The sequence below is a fragment of the Mytilus galloprovincialis genome, chromosome 1 (genome assembly GCF_965363235.1).
Source record: "Mytilus galloprovincialis chromosome 1, xbMytGall1.hap1.1, whole genome shotgun sequence".
Classification (NCBI taxonomy): Eukaryota; Metazoa; Mollusca; class Bivalvia; order Mytilida; family Mytilidae; genus Mytilus; species Mytilus galloprovincialis.
In genome coordinates, this window is record NC_134838.1 from 34,673,321 (window position 1) to 34,698,511 (window position 25,191).

A 25,191-nucleotide genomic window follows, 5' to 3' on the forward strand; every position below is an offset into this window, starting at 1 on the left:
CGAAAACCAAGAAAATGCTTATTTGGGCCCTTTTTGGCCCCTAATTCCTAAAATGTTGGGACCAAAACTCCCAAAATCAATCCCAACCTTCCTTTTGTGGTCATAAACCTTGTGTTAAAATTTCATTGATTTCTATTCACTTTTACTAAAGTTAGAGTGCGAAAACTAAAAGTATTCGGACGACGACGACGACGACGCCGACGCCAACGTGATAGCAATATACGACGAAAAATTTTTCAAATTTTGCGGTCGTATAAAAACTTCATCAGCAACATTTTATATTGGCAAATTTCCAATGAAGTTATTTACATAAAGTTATTGGCAAATAAAAATAGAAAATGACATCATAGTCATGTCTGGCAAATGTCCAACATACATTATCTAAAAACATTTTAGATAAGATAAGGAAAAAAAGCTTCATCAGCAACATTTTATATTGGCAAATTTCCAATGAAGTTATTTACATAAAGTTATTGGCAAATAAAAATAGAAAATGACATCATAGTCATGTCTGGCAAATTTCCAACATATATTATCAACTACTATTCTATACAAAGAAAGATAACTCCAATTGAAAATTAATTGCTATTGCACAATATTGTGCAATTAGATATTTCTTGCTATTGTGCAATACTGTGCAATTGAAAATTTCTTGCTATTGCACAATACTTGATATGGAATCCTGATTTGGACCAACTTGAAAACTGGGCCCATAATCAAAAATCAAAGTACATATTTAGATAAAGCATATCAAATAAGCCCAAGAATTTAATTTTTGTTAAAATCAAACTTAGTTTAATTTTGGACCCTTTGGACCTTAATGTAGACCAATTTGAAAACTGGACCAAAAATTAAGAATCTACATACACAGTTAGATTTGGCATATCAAAGAACCCATTTATTCAATTTTTGATGAAATCAAACAAAGTTTAATTTGAACCCCCATTTGGACCAACTTGAAAACTAGGCCAATAATTAAAAATCTAAGTACATTTTTAAATTCAGCATATCAAAGAACCCCAAGGATTCAATTTTTGTTAAAATCAACTAAGTTTAATTTTGGACCCTTTGGACCTTAATGTAGACCAATTTGAAAACGGGACCAAAAATTAAGAATCTACATACATAGTTAGATTCGGCATATCAAAGAACCCCAATTATTCAATTTTTGATGAAATCACACAAAGTTCAATTTTGGACCCTTTGGGCCCCTTATTCCTAAACTGTTAGGACCAAAACTCCCAAAATCAAACCCAACCTTCCTTTTGTGGTCATAAACCTTGTGTTAAAATTTCATTGATTTCTATTTACTTATACTAAAGTTATTGTGCGAAAACCAAGAATAATGCTTATTTGGGCCCTTTTTTGGCCCTTAATTCCTAAACTGTTGGAACCAAAACTCCCAAAATCAATCCCAACCTTCCTTTTGTGGTCATAAACCTTGTGTCAAAATTTCATAGATTTCTATTCACTTAAACTAAAGTTATAGTGCGAAAACCAAGAAAATGCTTATTTGGGCCCTTTTTGGCCCCTTATTCCTAAAATGTTGGGACCAAAACTCCCAAAATCAATCCCAACCTTCCTTTTGTGGTCGTAAACCTTGTGTTAAAATTTCATTGATTTCTATTCCCCTTTTCTAAAGTTAGAGTGCGAAAACTAAAAGTATTCAGACGACGACGACGACGACGCCAACGTGATAGCAATATACGACCAAAAAATTAAAATTTTTGCGGTCGTATAAAAATTACACCCCGCGAAAATAACCCGCTATACCGTATAGCCTTACATTATAATTATCTATTACCTTTGTAAATGATACATAAGTACTCCACACGTTTTGAAATTGGAATAAGGAAGTTTTGATATCAAAACACCAAGTTTATCTATTGTTTCATCTAATGTCAATACACCTGTGCTACTTTCCTGAAATGAAATATTTGTTTTTAAATTTCATCAATATTGTTGAAATTTAAATTAAATTTTATTAATAAAAAATAAACATTGTTAATTTGTCATTTATTTAAAATGATAGGTCTTTTATAGTTTGTGTTTAACTTATTCTCAACTTTTTTTTAAGGACTGAACAAATTGTAATGACACACGACTATTAATTGTTGAAGACTGTGTTGCCCACTAAAAGTTTTTGGTTATTTGTGTCATTAAGTGAATCTCTGGATAGGGTTGTCTTATTGATGTATACCCATCTAGTTTATTCATATTGGGAGAAAAACAAATGTGTCAAGTATGGAATGATATTTCTTTAAAAGAAACATTAATATAGAAAATCAAACTTTAAAAGATTAGGTTGCTGTTAATCTAAATATATGTTAAAAGAGTATATAAAAGTTGAGAAGTAAAATAGTTTTTTAAAGAGATTCATACGATAAATGTCACTTACTTTTGCTAAATGGATAAATTCTGAATACATTTTAAATGTCAATAATGGTTCTGGAAGCTGAAATATAAAACATAACAATAATAGTTGAAACCTTTATCAACAATGAAAACTGTAACAAACTTCTATCAGGTTCATGTATATTCTTCAAACCTGAATTGGTTGATTAATTGTTCACTCATGTTCTGAAGCATAAACACTTTAATCTTATTTTGTGCTGTTGCACAATTGTTTTAGGTTAAGGGAGGGTTGATTGTTCACAAATATGTCAAACCCAGCCAGTTTCAATATGTGCCTGTCCAAATTTAGGAGCCTGTAACCCAGTGGTTGTCATTGGTAGCTTTCTGTGATATTTTTTAATTAGTCTATTCTTGTTTCATAAATCAGGCTGTTGGTTGGTTTTTTTTTATATAGATACAGGGCTTTCCATTGAAATTGAAGTAGAAGGCTGAATTAAAATTATAGGCGGCTGTAACATGCGTTCGGCGAAGCCGGACGCCCACCAAGCTGTAAGCTTGGTGCCTTACGGCAGGGGGTCTGGTATAAATAGAGCAAAATCCTGCATTCTCGCAATCTCCTGGCACCTAATTTCATCTTTCAAATGATCATTTTTTATGTATGAAATTAAAGAAAGAAAAAAAAAATCTCAAAGAAATTTCATTTTTTTTTTTTTTATGTTATTTTTTTTAATTTTCATTACCTTATGCTTAAAATTCATTTAAGGAATGACTAATATTTTTTCTGTCTATGAAGAAATAACATAAAAAATGTGGTGCACACTGAATAACGCGCGTAGCGGGTTATGTAACAGTGTGCACCACATTTTTTATGTTATTTCGAATAGACAGAAAAAATATTACAGTCATTTCTTATAATTTAATTCTAAATTCCATTTTAAACCGTAGAAAACCATGAAAAAACGTTGATGACGTCACGATCACATGACTAAATTATGTCTATGGGCTCATAACAAAATAATGTCAGCCAATCAGAAGACGCGTTACATCCAAAATTAAATTATTTACTTTTAAAGGAGATTTATTCATATAATAATCCGGTTTGTTAAAAAAATCTTGATCGATTTATTTTGCATAACTACGTGCATTTGTAAACAAATGACCCCCCTTTTCTCTCTAAAGACTGTAATACGCGTATTTAAACCATACAATTATTTCTCAAGCATTGACAGAAAATTGATATATCCCCTGATTTTCTCTTTTTTTTTGTAAACTATTCAATAAGTCGGATACATAAATCATTTGGAAATGTTATTTATTTGAGGTCGAGTCGACAATATTCTACTTTCGTTTTTGACCTTGATTCTCTGAACACCACGTGGGCTTTGAAAAATGAACTTCAAAAGAGACTGTTTTCCAGATTCTGAACAATATGATCTACTACACTTTCTTTAATTTGACTGATATTATTCCATAACATAAGATTGTCATCCTAATCTGATTGTCTTCACGTTTTAAAAGCCAAAAAAAGCCAACGAGTTAATGACCATCGGAACGTCTCTATTGTTATCCTTCAATGGCCACCGGAATGTCTCTCTTGTTATCTTTGAAAAGAAACGATGCATTCTGACTTTAAATAGACAACCAATCAGTGACCCGAATTCATGTGAACTATATTTAGCCCAAGGTATAATAAACACTGACTTTTCATCCTTGTTTATCGTGACCGCGACTTTGCGACAATACGTCTCTCGGCTGCCTGTAAACATTTGAAAAAGATATTTTTTTCTTTTTGAATTTATATTTTTGTCAGTGAAGTAGCCGGCACTTGAAGCCACCGTAAACGGCGGATTTCCGCCGGCTACCGGCTTCAATGGAAAGCCCTGTAGATATATGTCATATCAGGGACTTTTATAGCCAACTAAACAGTGCAAACTTTGCTCATTGTTGAAGACAGTACATTGACCTAAAATGGCTTAAATTCACTTCATTTGCACTCTGTTGGTTAGTTATCTCATTGACAATCATACCATATAAACCTTTTTTTATAAATATCAAGGATGAAAACATCTGAATAAGATATTACAAGAAATAGTATAACAATATAAAGTTACTTACCTGCCTTAGATAAAGCTTTAATACATTAGATATAACATTAGGGTGTTCCTCCGATAATTCTATTGAGTCAGGATCCTTCTCAAATCTCTGACAAAGACCCTCTACTTTACTTTTCACACCTGACACTCTGTATATACCCTGAAAGTAAAAAAAATCTAGTCAGTATTTAAAGGAGGACAGATAAAAACATACTTCTACCAATGTCTTACTTGATTTGGATGCAACTGCAAGTTGAAATTTAATTATTGAAAGGTTTGCAAGTTTGCTAGTGACCACAAATATTCAATTCAGTCTACAATCTTACCAAATAGGAAATAGTAAATTGGAGCAATACACATAATATGTAAATATCTTAGTGAAAAAAGAAAAAAGTAAAAGTTAGGGAATACAATGTACTAAAACATATGTGTTTTTATATCACTGATTTAGCTTTTATAATTATTTCAACATACAATATTAACATTGAAATTAATCTTAAAACTGCTATGAATTTTCTATTAATGAAAGAAACCATAGGTTCATGATGATATCTTTAAAAATTCTATTTTATTTAAAACTTATTCTGAATACCCTAGAAGACTTTCATATTTACCCTCAGAGTAATTCCCCTTTGTTCTACTTCCTTTAAACATCTTTTAACAATAGGAGGAACAGCTGATTTCCATTGCTCCACCTGCTCTTGGAAGTCTACACCAAAAGTTGTATTCCTTCGTTTACCACCTCCCTAAAACATTTCAATACAAATATTGCAGTTTAATCCACCTTTGAAATGATATATAGTAAGAAAGTTAACAAGATACTGAGTCTATAAAATACTGAATTCTTCTGTGAAATACAATGTAGCATTCACATTTACGTTTTATATATATATATAATAGTATAAATGTAACATTATCATGAATTAGCATTCAAATTCAGTCTCGGGGTTATTGTAATTGTAATCATTAACCCTTTCATGCCGAATGTATCCTTTTGGCACACCCGTGCGCATGCCGAATGTATCCTTTTGGCACCCCCGTGTAGATGCCGAATGTATCCTTAAGGATACATAGATTTCTATTTTTAGACGGTCACAGTGCAAACAGTAAAAATAACGTTTAAACATGTTTCTTGGCCCCGTTGCTCCATGGATGTTATGATAAACACCAAATGCATTCGATATTTTTGTATCGGGCGTAAAAACACTGTTAAAATATGTTTTTTCAAAGATTGTTGAGAAAAAAAAACCTCGTGAAAAACAAAATGGCGGAATCATAAACAATCGTGGTCAGGAGTTTAATTTTCGAGTTGAAACATTGAGAAAACTTAACCTGCGGTCATAAAATTCGTTTAACTTGAACAAAAGTAGTGATTGTACGTATATTTTGGAGTTGTGAGAAGGATATTTGTAAAACAACCTGAAATCGAGACTTTGATTGTCGCCATCAGGTGCACGACTGTAAATAATTATTTCTCGTTGCCGTTTGACAGTCAACCTTTCATTACCGATTGAGTCAGAGTCTTTTATCATCGTTTTAGACACTCTCAGGAGTCTGTAGTGCTACGGGTTTTATTTCTTTTCATTGAAAGCCTGTACTGCAGTATGTAGGTCGACAAAACGAAAGTCCACTTTCATTTGCCTTCATTTAAAATAGAACCGGATATTGACAAAATTGACAGCTGAGTCTATAAATAGTGCGGTTCATAAAAACACGTGTTGTTACATCTCATAGATTTATTATTTTACATAAAAGTGGTTTCGAAAGATGAGACAATATTCTGCAATCTTATTCGTATTTTAATCAAGTGTAAATTATTTTCCATGATGTATCTCGTCTTGTGACAGAGGTTTTTAATAGTCTTGTTCAGCATACAAAAATTTTAAAAGTTGTTTTGAAAAACAAATAATGTTGACAGAGAGTAAAAAAATCCTGAAAGATGCCAAGATGATTATTTTTATGTAACAAATTGTTTTCTCTCATTTAAAAAAAAAAACATTGTCAAAGAACGGAAGTGAAAACAATTATATTTGTTTTAGAAGGGAAGGGAAAATTATTTTTTTCAGAATTGGAAAGGGGAAAAATGTTTTTGCTGAAGGGAAGTGATTTTTTCCCCCAAAGTGAAATAACATAAGGTGTTGTCTGCTGCTTCTGATTAATCTTGAGATGGCATCATTTATTATTGTAAAATAATACTGTTCCTGTATGTTTCTGAAAACAATATCGGGGTTAAATTTTTTGTTTTGGAAATTATGAGGAAGAATTCCCCCCTCATGTTGCACACTAACACAAAAGATGAATGACCAGTGCGGCAGTGCCTAAAGTTTATTACAATTTGTAATGCCAATATAAGCAACCATTTTTAACACTTAAGGAAACATCTTTTTTGTGTTCAAAAAGGAACTTCAAATGGTATATAAATTGCTTCTTCTCTCAGATGCCAAGTCATATACATGTAGTAGTAAGGAGTAAGAGAAAAAAACTGATCAAATTGAAAATGGGATAATGGGATCACATTAGGGTCTTGTAGCTGTCACCTTGTAAGTCAGCTTCTTAAATTAACACTGTTTATGGGACTAGTACACATAAGCATGCAGGTATCTTCATACCACATTAATATATAGGCTTATATGTAAGTAACACTTGCTGCTGGATGTTAAAGATTAATTAATAGACTGGTAACAATGGTTATAGTAACTCAAGTAATTTTTATTCACTTTTTGACAAACCATTCCATTAAATAACCCAACAATATAAACAGAAAATAAAAAAAAATAGGTGCCATTGTCCTCACTCAATTTTAAAATCAAAATTTATGATATGAATCCTCCTATTCAATGAGTATGCAGCATTATAAACTAAAACAAATTTCATAGCTTCCAAATGTTATTACAAACTATATCATGCAGCTCCCTGGTGTAGCTTTCCATCAATGAATTTTAAAACTGCATTTTGCAGTAAAACATGTACATGATGTATTTTAATCCCTTTTTGGCAATAGTTTTCAATGACTTGCATCTGTGTGTACATATCATGAGTTTAAATAAAACAGTACCCAGTAGTTTTCTGCATATATTATCTTCTTTACCTCTACTGCATGTGATTAATAAATTTAACTATGATGAAAATAAATTTATAAAATATTAATTGCCAGCTTTTGGTATTTATTTGTGCTGCTTTAACAAAAATCAATTGATGTATTTGTCAATTTTATGTTATCTTATACATCCTAAATTTTGACTACATAGTTCAAATTTTTCAAAAAAAAAAAAAATCACTAGGCTCTTTATCTTGAGATACAGCTGAATATTTGCTTATTTGTAGTACATTTATTAATGCTTAAATATTTTTTTATATCATACAACCCCCATGACCCAAATCAAATTTATTGGAAATTTCATGGATTTAGAACTTTAAAAAAAATCACTTTTTGGGTTCATTTACTTTTATTTATTGGAAAGCTTTATCTCATTCACATGTGGAAGAATTAAGGCATTACTGAAGTTGTCATAAAGTAATGAAGTCCCATCGATTATTATTGCAGTTAACAATTATTTTTAATTAGTTCAGTAATCGCACATCAACGCTGGGGGTATTATACAACTCGTCTCGAAGAGTTATTGTCCGTTATCGAGCCCGAGTTATCTTTCTTCTTTCGAAACCGTAAACAAATGGCAGCCAAAATCTACGTGAACGACAGTCTCGATTTACAAGTATTATTGCCAAGAAAACGAAAACGGAAACGGGTTTTGAAAGAAAATAATTCAGTAGCTCATAGAAATAGAATTTTGAAACACACGTGTGCTTAAGAAATGTTGCCGAATGGAAGTGAAAGTGATATACGGTAGGCAATGACAAAAATTATCTTCCGACTCGATCAATCTACGTTTTCGACACGCGTTTTTAAGGTAAACTGCTTCTCACTCTATGAAAAGGTTACGGACGCTCAACCTATGATATTTATCTACATTTTATCAAAATTTGACCGCACAACTCGCTACGGATCCCGAGTTTTCAATGACCAAAACTACGAGGTCGTTTTTGCTGAAGCACATGTGAAATTAATCCCGGTCAGGCAAACGGCTCGTGCAATTAAATTTCGGCCAGGGAATCCCGCGAAAAAAATAAATTCAGTAGTGAAAGTGTTAATCAGCTGTAATCAAGTACAATTTTTTCAAGTAATCAGCCAAAAATTGGAATAAATGTAATTTAATCTAATTAATTATTTTTTTGGATACCTCATAATCTTGATTACATTTCAATTCAAATTCATAGATTTAACTGTACAAACTTTGAACTGTTAGAGTGACTTTAAATTCTTTACCTTATTCGTACCCTGTATGGATACATCTACACCTTTCAGTATACATGGTGGTATCTGTAGGAAACCTGAATATGTAAAACAAGATTCAACCATTTTATACAAGATATCTTTTGAAAGCATTTAAATCATACCATAGACAATATAGAGAGAATACATGCATGTGATAATGCTGGGGAAGCCTGGGACCTATATATATTTCAGACGTATTTCTATATAAATACAGAAACAACAAAGTACAACCGATTTTAATATACTGTGGATTCATTATTATTCGTTGGATACAATTTTCGTGGGTTTAGTGGGTACAAGTGAACCATGTTATTAAATGTTCAACGACATGAAATACCCACGGACATGCAATTTTTCATTAATCTACAAAAATTTGTACACAAAAAAATAAATGAATCCACAGTATTATATTGGTATTTAAGTTTGTCCTAAAATTTTTGTATTCACAATCAAAAGTTGCAATATTTCAACAACAAAAAACAAAAGAGCACATGAATTTGACAGGCTAACCTCCTCCGTGTTCTGCTTCAGTGAGTTCATCTAATGATTTAGCTGTTTTGAGTGTACGCCTGCCGGTTTGGTGTGGACTATTACTTGGTGAGGATTTACTGCTACCACTATCTGTATCACTACCAACAGGCCACGCCTTCACCGCTACCCTGTATTTATCTACAAATAGTCAAAAAGTTGTATATTACAGCAAAAACTCGCATAATATTCTAATAGGTTTTTAAATTGAAAAGACATTACTATAAGTTTTATGAAGTTTATTTCAGAAAAAAAATAATTTTATAAGTTCAATAGAATACAACACTGTCAAAATGACAGCAAATCAGGTTTTTAGATCATTCATGTAATTGATAAAGCAATGAACTCCAGAACTGAAAAAGTTAATTCATCATTTTCTTAATTTGCTTAATTTTGTCATCAGTAACATCATACAATTTGAACAATCAATCAAAGTCCATACCTTTCTGAGCAGGAAATTCAAAAGTGTCAATCTCAAACTTGACCTCAATTTTGTCATTAGTAACAAATAATCAAAATAGTAACTGATACTGTGGATTCATTATTATTCGTTGGATACCTATATTTGTGGATTGCATGGTTACCTGGAAGCAATGAATTTCAATGTACAACAAATTACAAATTTTCAATAAGAATGAATGTTGACTTTGACAGAACCACGAAATCAAATATCCACGAAAATTGATACCAACGAAAATAAATGATGTGTACTAAATGATTTATAAATACCTTTTCTGTCCACTGAAAATGAGGGGGATTCATCTTGTGAATGATGATCAGAAGATCCTGACCCTGTAGACTGAGTACTGGTTTTCCTCCCAGCATCTCTGGAAAGCATAGAAATAAAACACTTCATAATGTGAAATTTTTTATAATTGTTTGATAGCATGTTATGCTTTAGTTTTTATCATGCATGTGCAGTATCTAATTGTTTTGTTTGTGTGTTTTGTCCTTATGTTATACATGTGTATTGATTTGTCTTCAGAGCTTGTGTTATTTATAACTTATGCACAATAAAACCTTTGACTTTGAAAAAAATAAATAAAAACACATGAATTTAAAAGAACCTGACAATATAATTTAACTTGACTTCTCGTTAATATTAGAGGTAGAAATATAGATTCCTCCACTGCAACAAGTGTGTTATGATATTTCTCCACTCAAAACAGTTAAATTTTATTATTTAAAGCGTGAGGCTGCTGAGCTTTTAAAATAATTAAAATTTAATGTTGAGAGTGGAGAAATATCGTAATACACAAGTTATAGTGTCGGAATCTGTTTCTCTAATGGTTTTTTTCCTTCTTTGGCAAAGATTTTCAGAAAGTTGTCTTTATATGCAACGTCATCATACATGGTCGCCTTTTTTCATGAGGTCACAATAGGAAAATTCAGAAGAAACCAAGATATTTTGATGACATAATCAAATTTCTGACAAATCATTTGCAGAGAACAAATATTTCACTAGTGAGGAGAAATATTTTTCTCACACCACTCAAAAAATGTGAAAATAGCACAAAAGTTAGAAAAGAGTACTTTAAGCGCACCATAGCAATTTTTATTAGTTCTTCACTTTTTTACAATTTTAACAATGAATAAAAGCAAAACGTGACATTTGTCAAGGCTTACCTAGCACCGTTGATATAAGGTTCAAATGTAAATGGTTCAGCTACCATACTATTTTTATCAGTTACAGGCAATCGCTTAACAAATTCTCCATATTGGAAGCCCACTTCATACTGTTTACTGGTCTCTGATATTGTGTGGTACTATAAATAAATACTATTTCTGTTAAGTGTCAATAAAATCAACAAATAACTTTGATATCACAATTTCTGTACTGAGATGTTAGGTACATTGTAAGCATGCAATATAGGGATATTTATGCTGTTTCTTTTTTTTTTTATATATACATTTAATTTAAACTAGGTGATATAGTTAAATTGGGAATATTTAATACAATTACTTGTAAAGAGGTTGGATGGAGGGTACCTTTTAATAATAAAATAAAAGTAGTGGTAAGGAGCTATCAGAAATAAATGGGAAATGTGTCTATGGGACACAGATGATGCACCTGCTTATAAAGGGACATAACTCAAAAACAGTAAAAAATGATGTTCCCTAAATCCTTACAAGATCTAAGTTTCTAGTAATAATCATTGTGTATGATTTACATAACATTTAGTTGAGGCAAATTAAGGTTACAGAATTCTGCAATTTTTCACTTGGTAAAGAGGCATAACTCTAGAAATGGTTGGCATCCAAATTCAACTTGATCTGTGTTTTGTGGCAATCCACCAAAATTGGAACCTCATAAAAAGAAATGAATGAAAGGTACAACAAAAACTTACCTGTACAGGTATAGGAGCTGTTACAGTTTGCAGTAAATGGAAGTATTCTATCGTAACCTAAAATGAAGAATTCATACTATAAAACTTTATAAAGATATCTAATAATTCTGTGTGCATTTCAACAGGTCAAGATTAGTTTAATAAATTTTGATAAACCATGTTGATTAAATTTCCCTTCTTTAATTTCTCACATAATCATTAAGAACAGTATACTAAGCATTTTCAATCATACCGTTAGATAAACAGATACCATGTCATCCCAATGACTAAATATTCACCCACTTTGGATAGTACAATTGCAGAATCTATATTTACCTTGCCAATTAGTTATAAGAGACAATAAAATTTGAACCCTGAAATATCGTAAGTATATTTATGAAGTCATGTGACAACTAAACTACTGACCAGTGAAAGCAAAACATAAATATATGATTATACTTACTGATTTTATGACTTGATCACACAGAAATATTTGCTCCCTTATCTTTGCTAATAAATCAGTCTGTAAAAGTAATGCAAGGCTAGTTAATTCTTTAAGAATATTAGATGAAATCAGCATATTTCAAAAATTAAAACTGCACTATATAATCAGTATAAAAAGGTCTATTACTATGTGTTTATTCTACATTGGATAGAGGTATAAGGGAGATCTCACAAAATATGTTTAACATCACCATATTGTAGTGCCTGTTCCAAGCAAGAAGCCTCTAGCTTTAGTTAGTCTTGTTTCTTTTTTTAAATATTAGTTCATTTTTATGTGTCCGAGTTATGTATGACGTCCATTTTCAATAAACACATACACATTTTTTTTTAGGGTCATCTGAAGCCCACTTTGGGTACAAGATTTTCTTGTTGCTTTGAAGATCAATTGCCCTTAGGCTGTTTTCTACTCTTTGTTTTAGTTGTTTCCTCTTTGACACATTCCCTATCTCCTTTCTCAATTTTTTATGATAAGAGTAAATGTCTGGCCTCTTTAATCTTATTAAATTTCGTTTAAACTGTGATGCATAGTACAAATAGTTTAATCTTTTATAGTAAACACACTATATGTTTTTTTCTGCATTATTCACAGACAATTAAATTGATGCCATTTACCTTGGTATTCTCTAAATCTGTCTTTCTTGTGTTAGCCTCTACAACACATGCTTTATATGTCGTCTCTGCTTCGGCTGCCTAAAAATTAAAAAGGTATTCATAACTTAGGTGAAAATAAGTTGAGAAACAAATGACATACACTTGCTGTCCACTAGCTACCTCATAGCCATTTATGCTTGTCTGCCATTTATATATAAATTAAACTGAAGAAACTAACAATTTGGCAAAAGATAGTGTCCATCTCAATGGAAACTGACATACCTTAATTTACTTGGTTCACAGGTTTTAATAACAAAGGTATCATATAACAGTGAAGACAACTATCTGTAGAAATTAAGTAAACAATAACAATGATATGGAACAAATCTTACTATAAGAACTGTATTCTTTACCAGGCAATTCACAAAAAGAAATGCGAGTAAAATATGGACACAATTCCATAAAAACAAAGTTAACAAAACTTGTATCAAAACAGAAGGAAAGAACAGTCTGAAAATAAGTTGTAAAAATGTTAAAATAATTATGTACAGTCTTATTAAACCTCCATCAAAGAAATAATTAATCAAATCTACCACCTTAATCTAATTTGAGCATCTACTCCAAAGATTAATCGCAACCACCATTATGGCAATGTTAATTTCGTAATTTATGTTAATAATTTTATAAATTAATATATATATATTAGCTTTAATGGTACACTCATATTAATTTGTTGTTAATAAGGAATCAATGGATCAAGAATATACCTTATGAAAAACTTTCTGAAAATAGCAAAGTTATTACAGTTGACAAAGCATCAGGTATGACATTGTCTTTACAGGTAACACAATTATATACAAATGTATGATATATATTCTTTTACAAAAAAAAACATGCTTGATATGCTACAAATTAAAATGTTACAACAATATATTTAAAAACAAATTATAAAAATGTCGATGAGTAACAGTTTACAAAGAAATATACAGAAGCCAGGAATTTGCATCATGCATTAAAAAGCTGTGTAAAAAACAATCAAAATTTAACAAACAATAATACACATAATTCTTAAACTAATATCACTGTAACAAATGATTGGGAACATGCTGTGGCACTAAGAATTTCTATTTAAGCATTTAAGGCAAAAGTTTAACATTTGTACAAGAATATTAATAATTTAATGATAAATCAAAATGAAAACCTATCAATTTTATACAGCTGTGTCATCCCAAATGAAATTTGTTAAGAATTGAAAGTTGCAACATTTGGTCAAAATACTGAAATTCATTCAACAGACATTAAAAATAAAAAAATAAAATATGTCAGTTTCTCAACAAATACAATACATTGTGTACATATAAAAGCAAACAATAAAATAGCCAAACATTTTAATGAATCATCAAGTTTTCCTTACTCTGTGCATGGCATCATCTTCTAACTTTCTGCGTTTGTCCATCTTGGTCAAAGCACTAGAGCTACTCTGACTCAACATATCACTCTCCAGCTTACTGGCTTGTTCCTTCGCCTTCTCATATTCTTGTTGTCGTTGGAAATACATGGCCTGTGCTTTTCTGAGACTTTGTACAGCTTCATGCTACAAAACAGTATGTAGTAAATCTTTTTTTCTTACTGTTAATTAATTTTTCATAGGATATATTTTTTTTAATTTCATGGGTAAAGTTAAACGAACTTAAAAAATTTACATTTTTTATCAGCAAAAACACAAAATCAAATATTAAACTAGATTTGTAATTGCTAGCAATAACGGATGGTACCCTTCTCCCCATTGCCAGGATAATGGCAGCCATTGTTAACATTTCAAAGTAGAAAGTCGCATCAAGACATGCCAGTTATCATTACAGTAAATTTTAAGTTAGTTTAGAGTATTTTAAAATTTTTGGCATTTTGACTATTTCCATGGTAACAGCGGCCATTTGAAATCTCTTATAAGAACTAGTTCCATTGTGATTATCAAAAAAAAAAGTTTCTTCTCATACCAACAGCCTTTTTTATGCAAATATTTTCCGGTATTTTCCTCGGACTTTCACTGCGCCGGCTTTTACTTCCATGTACAAATATATTTATACAACAAGTTCATTGTTATACCTTTCATCAATAAATAATCTTGACAAACTTAAAGTTAGGATCTATCGATGTCAGTCAATATTGATTCACATTTGAAAGGCGAAATGATATTAATCATAAATGCTGTTTCATGTCATCCATTTTGAACAAGGTCTGGGAATCCCTGTGGTTCTCGCTTTAAAAGTCTTCTGTTTGCAGTTTTGATAGAATGTTTCTATTTCCATCTATTATATCTTCTGTTCTTGTCCAAATCCTTTTAATCAGCCGCCGCTGTTAAATCGTTATCATTGAAATACTTCTGAACGTGTTGGCCATTTCTCCAAATAATATCTGCCATTTTGTCACTTTTTTCATCAAAAATTTTCACTTTCGGTTTTATCACTTATACCTGATTTAAAGTCTAGAGACACTCGAAAGAACGCAGATTTTTAACCAATCAGAATCCATACAAGTCAAAACTGCAGCAATCTCATGAATATTGACTCTGCCCATTCCATGGTAACTGTGTAAACAAACAAGTAACGGAAAACGACTATAGTCACGCGTAGCAGTCTAAGGGTTAAACTGGTAATATAAATTTGCTTTCTCCAAATGAATTGATGCAGTTTTCTTTTATTAAGAGTATACAATGATGTTTTCAATTAATTCTTTCCAAACATCATTCATTTGAAAAACAGCATAGCACAAATGTCATTTAAATATGATGCACATGACCATTTTCTGCTTTATAATACAAAACAAGAGTATAATTTTGCTGAAATGAATAATAAATTCATACCATTTTCTTGACTTCTTTCATCCAAGAATCTTTCACAGATTTTCTCATTTTGTCATGTTCCAACCTTCTGGCTGTCAATGGCTGTAATAAAAAATATATATTAATAAGTATTCTGCCTGATTTTCAGAGGATTGAGGCTCTTCTTGAGTTTCGATAATAGAAAGGTTATCAATCATTAACATTTAAAGAGAAGACAACCTTTATTACTTACATAATATTTTCTTTCAATTCTAATTATGAGCAATAGATACATGACTTTTTCTTAAATCCCAAAATTATCTCCCCCTTTAATCATATCTTTGGAAATACATGTACAAGATTGCAACAGAGTAGACAATATTTAAGAAATAATTGACACAAGCTATACTTTATTGTAGTTTTAACATGGGTAGGCATTATATTCGTGATTATTCTTTCCTGAATGAAAGCAAGCGCTAAAATACCATGAATATAATGCCTTCTCATGTTTAAACTACAATTAAGTATAACTTGCATCAATTATATCAATTCTGATTAGGACAACAAAGCTAATTTCTATGTCCGATGTGTATAAGTGTAGAGCATTTGTGAATGTTTTCCATGGTACTCCCATTTTTTCTTGTGTCAAAGCTAACAACTAGTAACATGTTTTTTAAGAGGACAGGGTTTTGAACATTGAGGTATCTAGGTCAAATATGTCAATTACTAATTGTAACACATGGTAATAATAATACATGTATAAGTAACAACATGTGCATCATTTAAGTGTTTGAAAGTGTTTTAAGTTACTGAAATATATTATATGCATGCCAACTTGATAAAATTCATTTTTCTGCAGTAGTCAATATATGCATGTGCAAACAAATTTTATTGGATTTCGAGCATGGGTTTATTTGCAAAGGGAAAGAAGCACGTCATATTAGAACCCTGATTAAATTTTCCACATCATTTACAATGCAAAAGTATTTACTCCTATAATAACTTTAAAACTTCTGTGCAAGGAGAAATATACAGAAACATGCACTGAGCAAGCCTCCATATGAAAGCTAAAAAAATAAAGCCAATGTATAGTCATCATTTCATTTACTCTTTTTCTGTACTGAAGTGCAAAGCTCACAAGATATTTGCATAAAATATAATTGTTGAAACTCACCTCAACAAATTTGGAAGTCTGTAACAAAATTTGTGTGGCCTGGCATGTACTAGCATACTCTATGTCCTAAAAAAATTAGCAATAGCGTCTGTAAATAGTTTATTTTCATATTACTGACTTTTGACCCCGGAACTACTATTTTTTTCGACAGGTTTCCTTCTCTGTAATAGAACATCCTGGTACTTGGTCATGCAAGTGCAACATAAATAAGTAAATTTAAGATTTTAATTGGTACAATTTTGAGGAAAAGTTAACTGTTTATATGCTTTCTTTTAAAGACTAAATCATTGGAAAATAGTCCATTTCCCCAATATTGTGATCATATACTTGATTTTACTTTTTTTGGTTGCATGTAATTGACCAAGTACCAGGATGTCCTACCACAGAGTAGGAAAGCTGTAGAATAATTGTAGAACTAGGAGTAAAAAGTTGGTAATATGAAAATGGTCTTTATGTATTTGAAAAATAATCTTGCTGCTTTCAAGTAAAATTGAAAACAGTAATAATTTAATAAACTTCCATATTCCCAAATGAACATGGCAATATTTTTACATATTTTTTATGAAATTGTATGATCAGCTTTGAATAATAGAAACTGCAGAATTCCTTATCATATAATATGTGTTTGTGAAAGTATTTTCTATCAGCCTCTTATTGTTGGGTTTTTTAACTAAGGCTCTAAAGAGCCTGTGTCACTCACCTTGGTCTATGTGCATGTTAAACAAAGGACACAGATGGATTCATGACAAAATTGTGTTTTGATGATGGTGATGTGTTTGTAGATCTTACTTTACTGAATATTCTTGCTACTTACAATTTGTCTATCTATATAGACTTGGCCCTTTAGATACAAAGGAAAATGTTTTGTAAAAATTTACAAAAATTTACCAAATTAATGAAAAATGTTAAAAATTGACTATAAAGGGCAATAACTCCTTAAGGGGTCAACTGACCATTGTGGTCACTTGACTTATTATTGGATCTTACTTTGCTGAACATTATTGCTGTTTACACTTTATCTCTATCTATAATAGTATTCAAGATAATAACCAAAAACAGCAAACTTTCTTTAAAAATTACCCATTGGTGAGCAGCAACCCAACAACCAGGTGTCCAATTTATCTAAAAATTTCAGGGCAAATAGATATCGACTTGATAAACAATTTAATCCCTTGTCAGATTTGCTCTAAATGCTTTAGATTCAGAGTTATAAGCCAAAATCTACATTTTACCCCTATGTTCTATTTTTAGCCATGGCGGCCATCTTGGTTGGTTGGCTGGGTCATCAGACACATTTTTTAAACTAGATACCCTAATAATGATTGTGGCCAAGTTTGGTTTGATTTGACGCAGTAGTTTCAGAGGAGAAGATTGGTAAAAATGACTACAAAGGGCAAGAACTCTTTATCTACCACTGACGGATATATACACGGTAATTAACACCGTTTAGTTCGTAGTGACTGATAAATCCACTTGCCAGATCACCTGTGTATTCGCAGTGACTGATCTATCCGCTGTAAACAATGCATGCGCAGTCGTGTTGACGGATATTCCCGTAAAATATACCACTGTTAAAACTCTTTAGATTGGACAATACCTAGGGGGAATCCCAAAATGAACCAATCAAATTCGGTTTTACAAATGAATAAACTTTCAACTCGTATATTCCTTTCCATTGAAAGGTAATATGTTTACATTAAAATACATTGTTTTTAACACGTGTTTTTGTTTGCGAAATGCGATTGAAACAATGGCCGTTAAATGGGCTTCATTCTTCCAATCGGAGGAAGATGAAGAGTTTGAGGGTTTTAAGCAGTCTAGTATAGACGAAAGTTAAGTTAGAAGGCTACTTCTAAATCGGCAGTGATATCAGTTAATCGGAAATAGTAAGCGAGGAACCGGAGTTAGATAACGACATTTGGACAAATAATTTTGTTTTTCAACATATTTATTGACTTAATTAGTGTACATAATTGGATCAAAATCAGAAATATAAAAATTCAAACAATTGTGAATTAAATGCATTTTTTATTTTTAATTTCTAAACAGTAATTGCTTAATAATTTCATATTTAATTGCACCGCCGTAAGAATTATCACACTGCAAAATATCTCTGGTAGTTAACCTACAAATCAGCTGCAGTAGCTAACTAATAAGCTGTATGTAGTAGTGAACTGTATGATCGCCTGTGGTAGATAAGAAGTTAAGGGGTCAACTGACCATTTTGGTCATGTTGACTTTTTTGTAGATCTTACTTTGCTGACCATTTTGGTCATGTTGACTTTTTTGTAGATCTTACTTTGCTGAACATTATTGCTGTTTACAGTTTATCTCTATCTATAATAATATTCAAGATAATAACCAAAAATGGCAAAATTTCCTTAAATTACCAATTCAGGGCAGCAACCCAACAACGGGTTGTCTGATTCATCTGAAAATTTCAGGGTAGATAGATCTTGACCTTATGAACAATTTTACCCATGTCAGATTTGCACTTAATGCTTTTGTTTTAGAGATATAAGCCAAATCTACGTTTTACCCCTATGTTCTATTTTTAGCCATGGCAGCCATCTTGACAAATTTTTAAAACTAGATACCCCAATGATGATTGTGGCCAAGTTTGGTTAAATTTGGACCAGTAGTTTCAAAGGAGAAGATTTATATAAAAGTTAACGACAACAGACGCAGGACAACGACGGATGCCAAGTGATGAGAAAAGCTCACTTGGCCCTTTGGGCCAGGTGAGCTAAAAATGGTATATCAGAAATATATTATTGAAAGTTTTATGTAGAATGATAATATAGGACAGGCAGAAATAAAGGTTTATGGTAATAAACTTTAATAAATTAAAGTTACCTGTGATAATATTGTACAATACACAGATTGTAAAGGTAAAAATCCCTGAAAGATAAAAATTGTGTGTGATAAAACTGTATAATACACAGATGGTAAAGGTAAAAATCCCTGAAAAAATTGAAACATGTTAAAAGTTGCTTTAAAACGGATATTTTGTTTGAAATTGAAAAAAATGTGTGTGAAGAAAGATTAAATCATCTCATTGATTTATCACTATCTGAACAATTCTAAATGTCTCATACATCTAGTGTTCTGGTTAAATGCATTCCAACAAATCAAATAACTTATTACATGGCTTATTTCAGGTTATGTTTTTTTAATTTTTGGATTCAGTTGTATGAAATAAGAAAATTATTGTGTGAAAAAAGCAATTATTATACAGTTTAAAAAAGAGTATTGGAATCTTCTACTTGTAAGCTTCCTCTGTTGGCCTCATTATGCTGCATTCCACTTGACACTAGACATGCTTTAACTATATATCTTTTTATTTTCAAAACAAACTCTATCAAGAAACTAATTCCTATCAATATTATGTTAAATTTGTTCCAGGAGAAATTACAATTTTTTTCACATTTAATTATGAATATATAAATCATGCATTAAAATGTTTACCTCTTCTGTTAAAACAGGTCGCATTGTCTGTGCAAGTCTTGCCAAGTTTTTAGAATACTCTGTTTCTATACAAAAGACAAACACATAAATCAAATAAATACCAAAACTATGAAAAAATATTTTTTTAGAGAAACAAAGTCAATCAATCAGTAAGTACAACAATATTAATTTTTGGGAGTGACTCTATTTTTTTCATGTCAAATTTAGAACTTGTCTATATTAGATGTTATATATGAATATGTCATCAAAACATGTAATTAGATATTTATTAGTTAAAATCAATTTTCATTAAAAAAAAGAGTGAACCAAAAATAATTTAGGCAGACACTTCATGTATTTTCCAAACTTTTAACAAGTCCTCAAGTTCACAAAACAAATCCTGCGAAAATTGTAGGGAAAGGTTGACGAAAATAAACTGCTTCGCTGAGTGCAGCTGGATACGCCCACAGAGGTTCGACCCTGAGTAGTTGTGGCAAAAATGAACACAATTTTAAAGCTTGATACAGGTCTGAATTTGGATTGTAGTTAAATATTTGACATATTACAGGTTTCATAATAAATGTAGGCAAAGAACTTGAAATTGGTTAAATGAATTGAATTTATATTCAATTAAAGATTTCTTGCTGGTGTGCAATACACTGTGCTGTTGTAAAGGGGCATATAAAAATGAAGAAAAAAAACCAACTTTATAAATTTCATAGACATAACAGAAAAGCAAAGTTATTACTTCAAAGAGAAGATATAATCACTTTTGTGACAATGATATATTACCTAAATGAGCCTTGCGTTCAATATAAGAGGTGATATCTTTCATGTACTTGGACCAAGCCTTGGCTCTCTGTAATGCAACGTCCACTCCTGCTTCTAACTGAGACAGCACTCTGTCAATTTCTTCTGTTGATAATTGTTTTACTGGAAATGTACAATAATAAATCTTAGGCAACTTCAAGGAATTCATTAAACATGTTTCCTACAATGAGCGAAGACTTTTTGTACAAATTTTTTTAATCTGACATTTATTCCCTCAGTTTAATTACATTTGGCTATGAAGTTTCAGAGAATTTTTTTTTAAATATGGCCTATAAGAGTAAAATGATGTTCCCTGAAAGCCAGTGAATCCAAAACAAATGACATATTTTTGTAAAAGATCTTCCATACAGTATTCCTGTAGAGTCTGGATAAAAATTTGCTAAAAGGTTTCAAAGTAAAGACAAAAATGTTAAAAGTTACAGACCACTGCAGATGATGCCAGAGAAAAAGTGATTTAATTTGTCATTTGCTTTTTAGGTATAATATTTCATAATTAAAATATTGGCAACATATTTGTTTTAAATACCTTCGTTTTGATGATCTGCTCCTTTTTCTTCATCCTTGGTAGAAAGTAAATCTTCACATGACTAGAAAAGTAAAGGAAACAAGATATGAATAAATTTGTCAGTTATAACATCTCTTAAACAAACTCAGCTCAGATTGATGACAGGGAATGCAATATTTCATCCATTATGCCATGTAAAATAAATCATTCTGCGGTATAGATAGCAAGTTTTTTTGTGTTCTTTTTTTTAAAATAATTTTTTTATCGACTTTGAATATCAGTGTTTCTTTATTCAAAAATGTTTTCAAAATATTTAGAGTATATACCGATTACTATTTGTTTAATGTCTAGTGGCAAATAATTAAGGTATACACATGATGAGAACAAATTACACAAATGAAGTACCAAGTGGTAGACTGTGCAAAAAAGAATGTACCAGATTTAGTGTCCACTTTCTGATTGTACATGGCTGCATATTCACACATAGGTCTTAACACTTGACAGAAGAAGTAAAGGAGGTCATATTAGTATAATCCAGTTAACTGTTGGGGTCAATTCCTCTCTCAATTATCGACCCAATATACATAATTTGTTTTATGTACAAAAATGTATTATAATTGTAAAGACTGTTAGCTTGTTAAGGCAATACTTACCTCTTTTAAAGTAATTTAGGTTTTTTGTTGTTACAACTGTATCTTTTTATATTCTACATAATAAATATTTGTGAAGACAGAGTTATCTTACCTTTGTGCCTTTGCTTTCTTTTTCCAAAAATGCACTGCCCATATCACCCATAAGATAGTCAGATACCCTAAAATTAAAAGTTAAGAAGTATGAATATCAATCATACTCCCCTATACAAACTAATATTTTCCATCATTCAACTAAAATATTTCAATTCTCCTTTGAATATGACCCAAATACAAGTATGTCATCAGTAAATTAGACAAAATTTAATGTTTATTATGTGTTTAATCCATATTTTGCAAAGAAATATGCATCTCCTTAGAAAACTACTGTTCAAAACAGATATTGCAATTAAAATTTAAACAGCAAATAATTGAACATGTATAAAATTCCTTTAACAAGTTTTCCCACAATGGCAGTTAGGAGTTCAATCACATATTTTTATAACAATCCAATCCATGGAAATTTCTGAGGTGGCTTAAATTTACATCCAATAATCCATCCAAATAAAAGCTGGTTTTTTTTCCTCTGGTTTCTTCTAACCAGTATGTATACCAACTTACAAAAGTAGTGACAAAATCAAAATTACTTTGACCGTAGAATGAGTCTGTCAAAGTTTACAGATGAGCATAATTACATACCCACTACTGAATGCCAGTGCTAGCTGATCAATAGCTTCAAACAAACTAGGATCTTTGACATCAGGATTAGAACTGCCTTGGTTATATGCTGAAACAAAAATATGTGGTTTAATATAATGCACTTAAAAGTTATAACTTGTACAATTGTGAGCAATCTGCAATTTCAAAAGTAGTTACATGTATCTCATGTTTAAAAAGATATGGTTGAGACCTCGTTTAACAATGTGAAACCCCAGATTCAGATATAGTATTAAAATACATGTACCAATAGCAGTATGTATGAATGTTTCTTAATAATTTACCTACACTGTAAAATTCTTGTTTACTCCTACATGTATGTGACATCTAGATGTTCATTTTATTGTTACATTGTTATCATGGTTACTGAATACTATATATGTAGGCAAGGTTGGGCGGTAAATACCACCCCCAGTATTTACCAGTGGTATTTACCGGTATTTACCGCCATGGACAATACTCCCCAAGTGGTCAATACTGGCAAATACTGGTCAAATGAAATTTTCATGGTTGTTTCTACTATTAATGGAAGTGAAATCTTGATAAAAAGTCAAATATAATGTGCCAGCTTATAAAATTAATGAATTTGATAAGTTTTATTCATTTATAACACTTATTCTTACTGATTTAAAATTTAGTTTTTATGGATTATGATATTGCATACTTAAGATATATATATATATATTTATATTTTTATTCAAAATGTATGATTTTACACATGTGTTACAGGTAATTAAAATTAAAGGTAAATAAGACTACAGGTAAATGAAGTTACATGGGTCTTTTTACCTATCACCTGGCATTGCTAGGTGTGAACATTTAATTACTAAAACAACAGCCTCCAATAAAAGTTGACAGTACATGGGTTGAAAGTAATAAAGTTGATATATGAAGACTCCCTTAAACCAGGGCTCACGCTACCAGGCGACTTGGGCGAAGAAGTCGCCTTCCCGACCGTCACTTCGCTTTCCCCGACCCCCAAAAGCGAAAACAAGTCGCCCTGTCCATGACGATACTCGCTTTCAGTCGCTTCCGTCATCGGACATTTTCAATTTTTACCAAGTTGATGAAACATCAGTTTTTTATTGATAATTAAAGAAATTCAGACATAAACGATTCATTATCTTTAGAAAAGAGGTTGAAGCATTGTCTTCGCAGTGTGTAGCAGGTTATTTGATAAAAATACAACTTTTTATCACTTCGTGCATTTCTGCAAGTTCCGGTGCTTGTTACTCGAAAACGTACATCAACCAAAATTTCGGCGGCAAAATAAGTTTATTACTTCATTTAAACGTTATAGAAGTTGCCTCCAGTAAATTTTAAATCCATTTATTGCATTAAAAACGTCATGTTCCTTTCCAAATAACTTGTCAAATATCGTTTATTTTTGTAAATTTTCTTGCATTCGTCCGCCATTGACCGATTTCTAAACTACGGATCTGAACCGGAGCAGCTATGACCGAAATCCGTACTTTTACAATAATTACTAGGACGCACAGATGGAACAGCTGACAGAAGAATATTGATCCCAAAGGGAAAAATTACGCATTCCACATGCATAAAGAGACTTTTGGTTACATCTACATGATCTAATTGATTGGTGTATATAATTCACTATATTTTTTATGGATTGTTTCAAACTATTGATTAAAGTTGCTTAACTCTGAGACTATCATACTAATATCAATATATTATGGCCCAGCTTAATAACTTTTATATTTTTTTTATTAGAAACACTGAATTTCATACACAAGATAATTTTAAATTAAATTGTAATTGATATAAAATAATTTCTTTACATTTTTAAATTATTTTTTTTTTTAGTGCTAGATATTTAGTTGGTAGTTTTTCACAAGAACTTTAGTAAAACTTAAACAACTTTTAATTTCTGTTGTAACTTTAATTGTAATTTTTTTACTTAGATATGAATTGAACAATATAAAATGAACATTATTTACATATTGCCCTTTATACTATTGTAAAATCCAAACATTGCAGCGCACCGCGCGAATGAGCACTTCTCTTTCAAATCTCACCACTTCTCCCTATCAGTTTCAAAAAGAGAAGTCACTTCTCCCTATAATTCTGAAGTAGTGTGAGCCCTGCCTTAAACAATAAATTATTTCCTGTCTATAGCTATTTAACTGTGAGATAAAAACCTTCTTCATGCTGGAAATGGAAATTTTGAAGCAGGGACAAAAAGTTTTTATCTTTTACTATAATATTATGTACACATTAATCAATGTAGATCCCTGTTTGAATTTACAATAGAAGTAGAAATGAAAGCATTAAAAATGATTTGAACACTTTCTATATAAATTAATTATTAATTGTAA

General features: G+C 31.1%; 1 protein-coding gene across 10 annotated transcripts in view; it reads right to left on the reverse strand.

Annotated features, from left to right (window-relative positions):
• LOC143072486 (rho GTPase-activating protein 45-like) overlaps positions 1 to 25,191 on the reverse strand; it is a 60,764-nt gene that overhangs the window by 21,633 nt on the left and 13,940 nt on the right. For 9 of the 10 annotated variants that reach the window (XM_076247440.1, XM_076247425.1, XM_076247499.1 and 6 more), the window contains exons 4-24: positions 22,838 to 22,925; positions 22,254 to 22,320; positions 21,531 to 21,591; positions 20,966 to 21,106; positions 20,195 to 20,259; positions 19,583 to 19,627; positions 16,727 to 16,792; positions 15,595 to 15,675; positions 14,146 to 14,325; positions 13,499 to 13,513; positions 12,753 to 12,830; positions 12,100 to 12,159; positions 11,658 to 11,714; positions 10,936 to 11,075; positions 10,039 to 10,136; positions 9,292 to 9,450; positions 8,773 to 8,837; positions 5,063 to 5,194; positions 4,471 to 4,608; positions 2,399 to 2,455; positions 1,805 to 1,923 (exon numbers count right to left, since the gene is read on the reverse strand). In XM_076247440.1, the coding sequence (XP_076103555.1) occupies positions 1,805 to 1,923; positions 2,399 to 2,455; positions 4,471 to 4,608; positions 5,063 to 5,194; positions 8,773 to 8,837; positions 9,292 to 9,450; positions 10,039 to 10,136; positions 10,936 to 11,075; positions 11,658 to 11,714; positions 12,100 to 12,159; positions 12,753 to 12,830; positions 13,499 to 13,513; positions 14,146 to 14,325; positions 15,595 to 15,675; positions 16,727 to 16,792; positions 19,583 to 19,627; positions 20,195 to 20,259; positions 20,966 to 21,106; positions 21,531 to 21,591; positions 22,254 to 22,320; positions 22,838 to 22,925 (1,912 nt within the window). The remainder of the gene's footprint in view (positions 1 to 1,804; positions 1,924 to 2,398; positions 2,456 to 4,470; positions 4,609 to 5,062; positions 5,195 to 8,772; positions 8,838 to 9,291; positions 9,451 to 10,038; positions 10,137 to 10,935; positions 11,076 to 11,657; positions 11,715 to 12,099; positions 12,160 to 12,752; positions 12,831 to 13,498; positions 13,514 to 14,145; positions 14,326 to 15,594; positions 15,676 to 16,726; positions 16,793 to 19,582; positions 19,628 to 20,194; positions 20,260 to 20,965; positions 21,107 to 21,530; positions 21,592 to 22,253; positions 22,321 to 22,837; positions 22,926 to 25,191) is intronic. The other variant, XM_076247432.1, reaches the window with a different exon arrangement.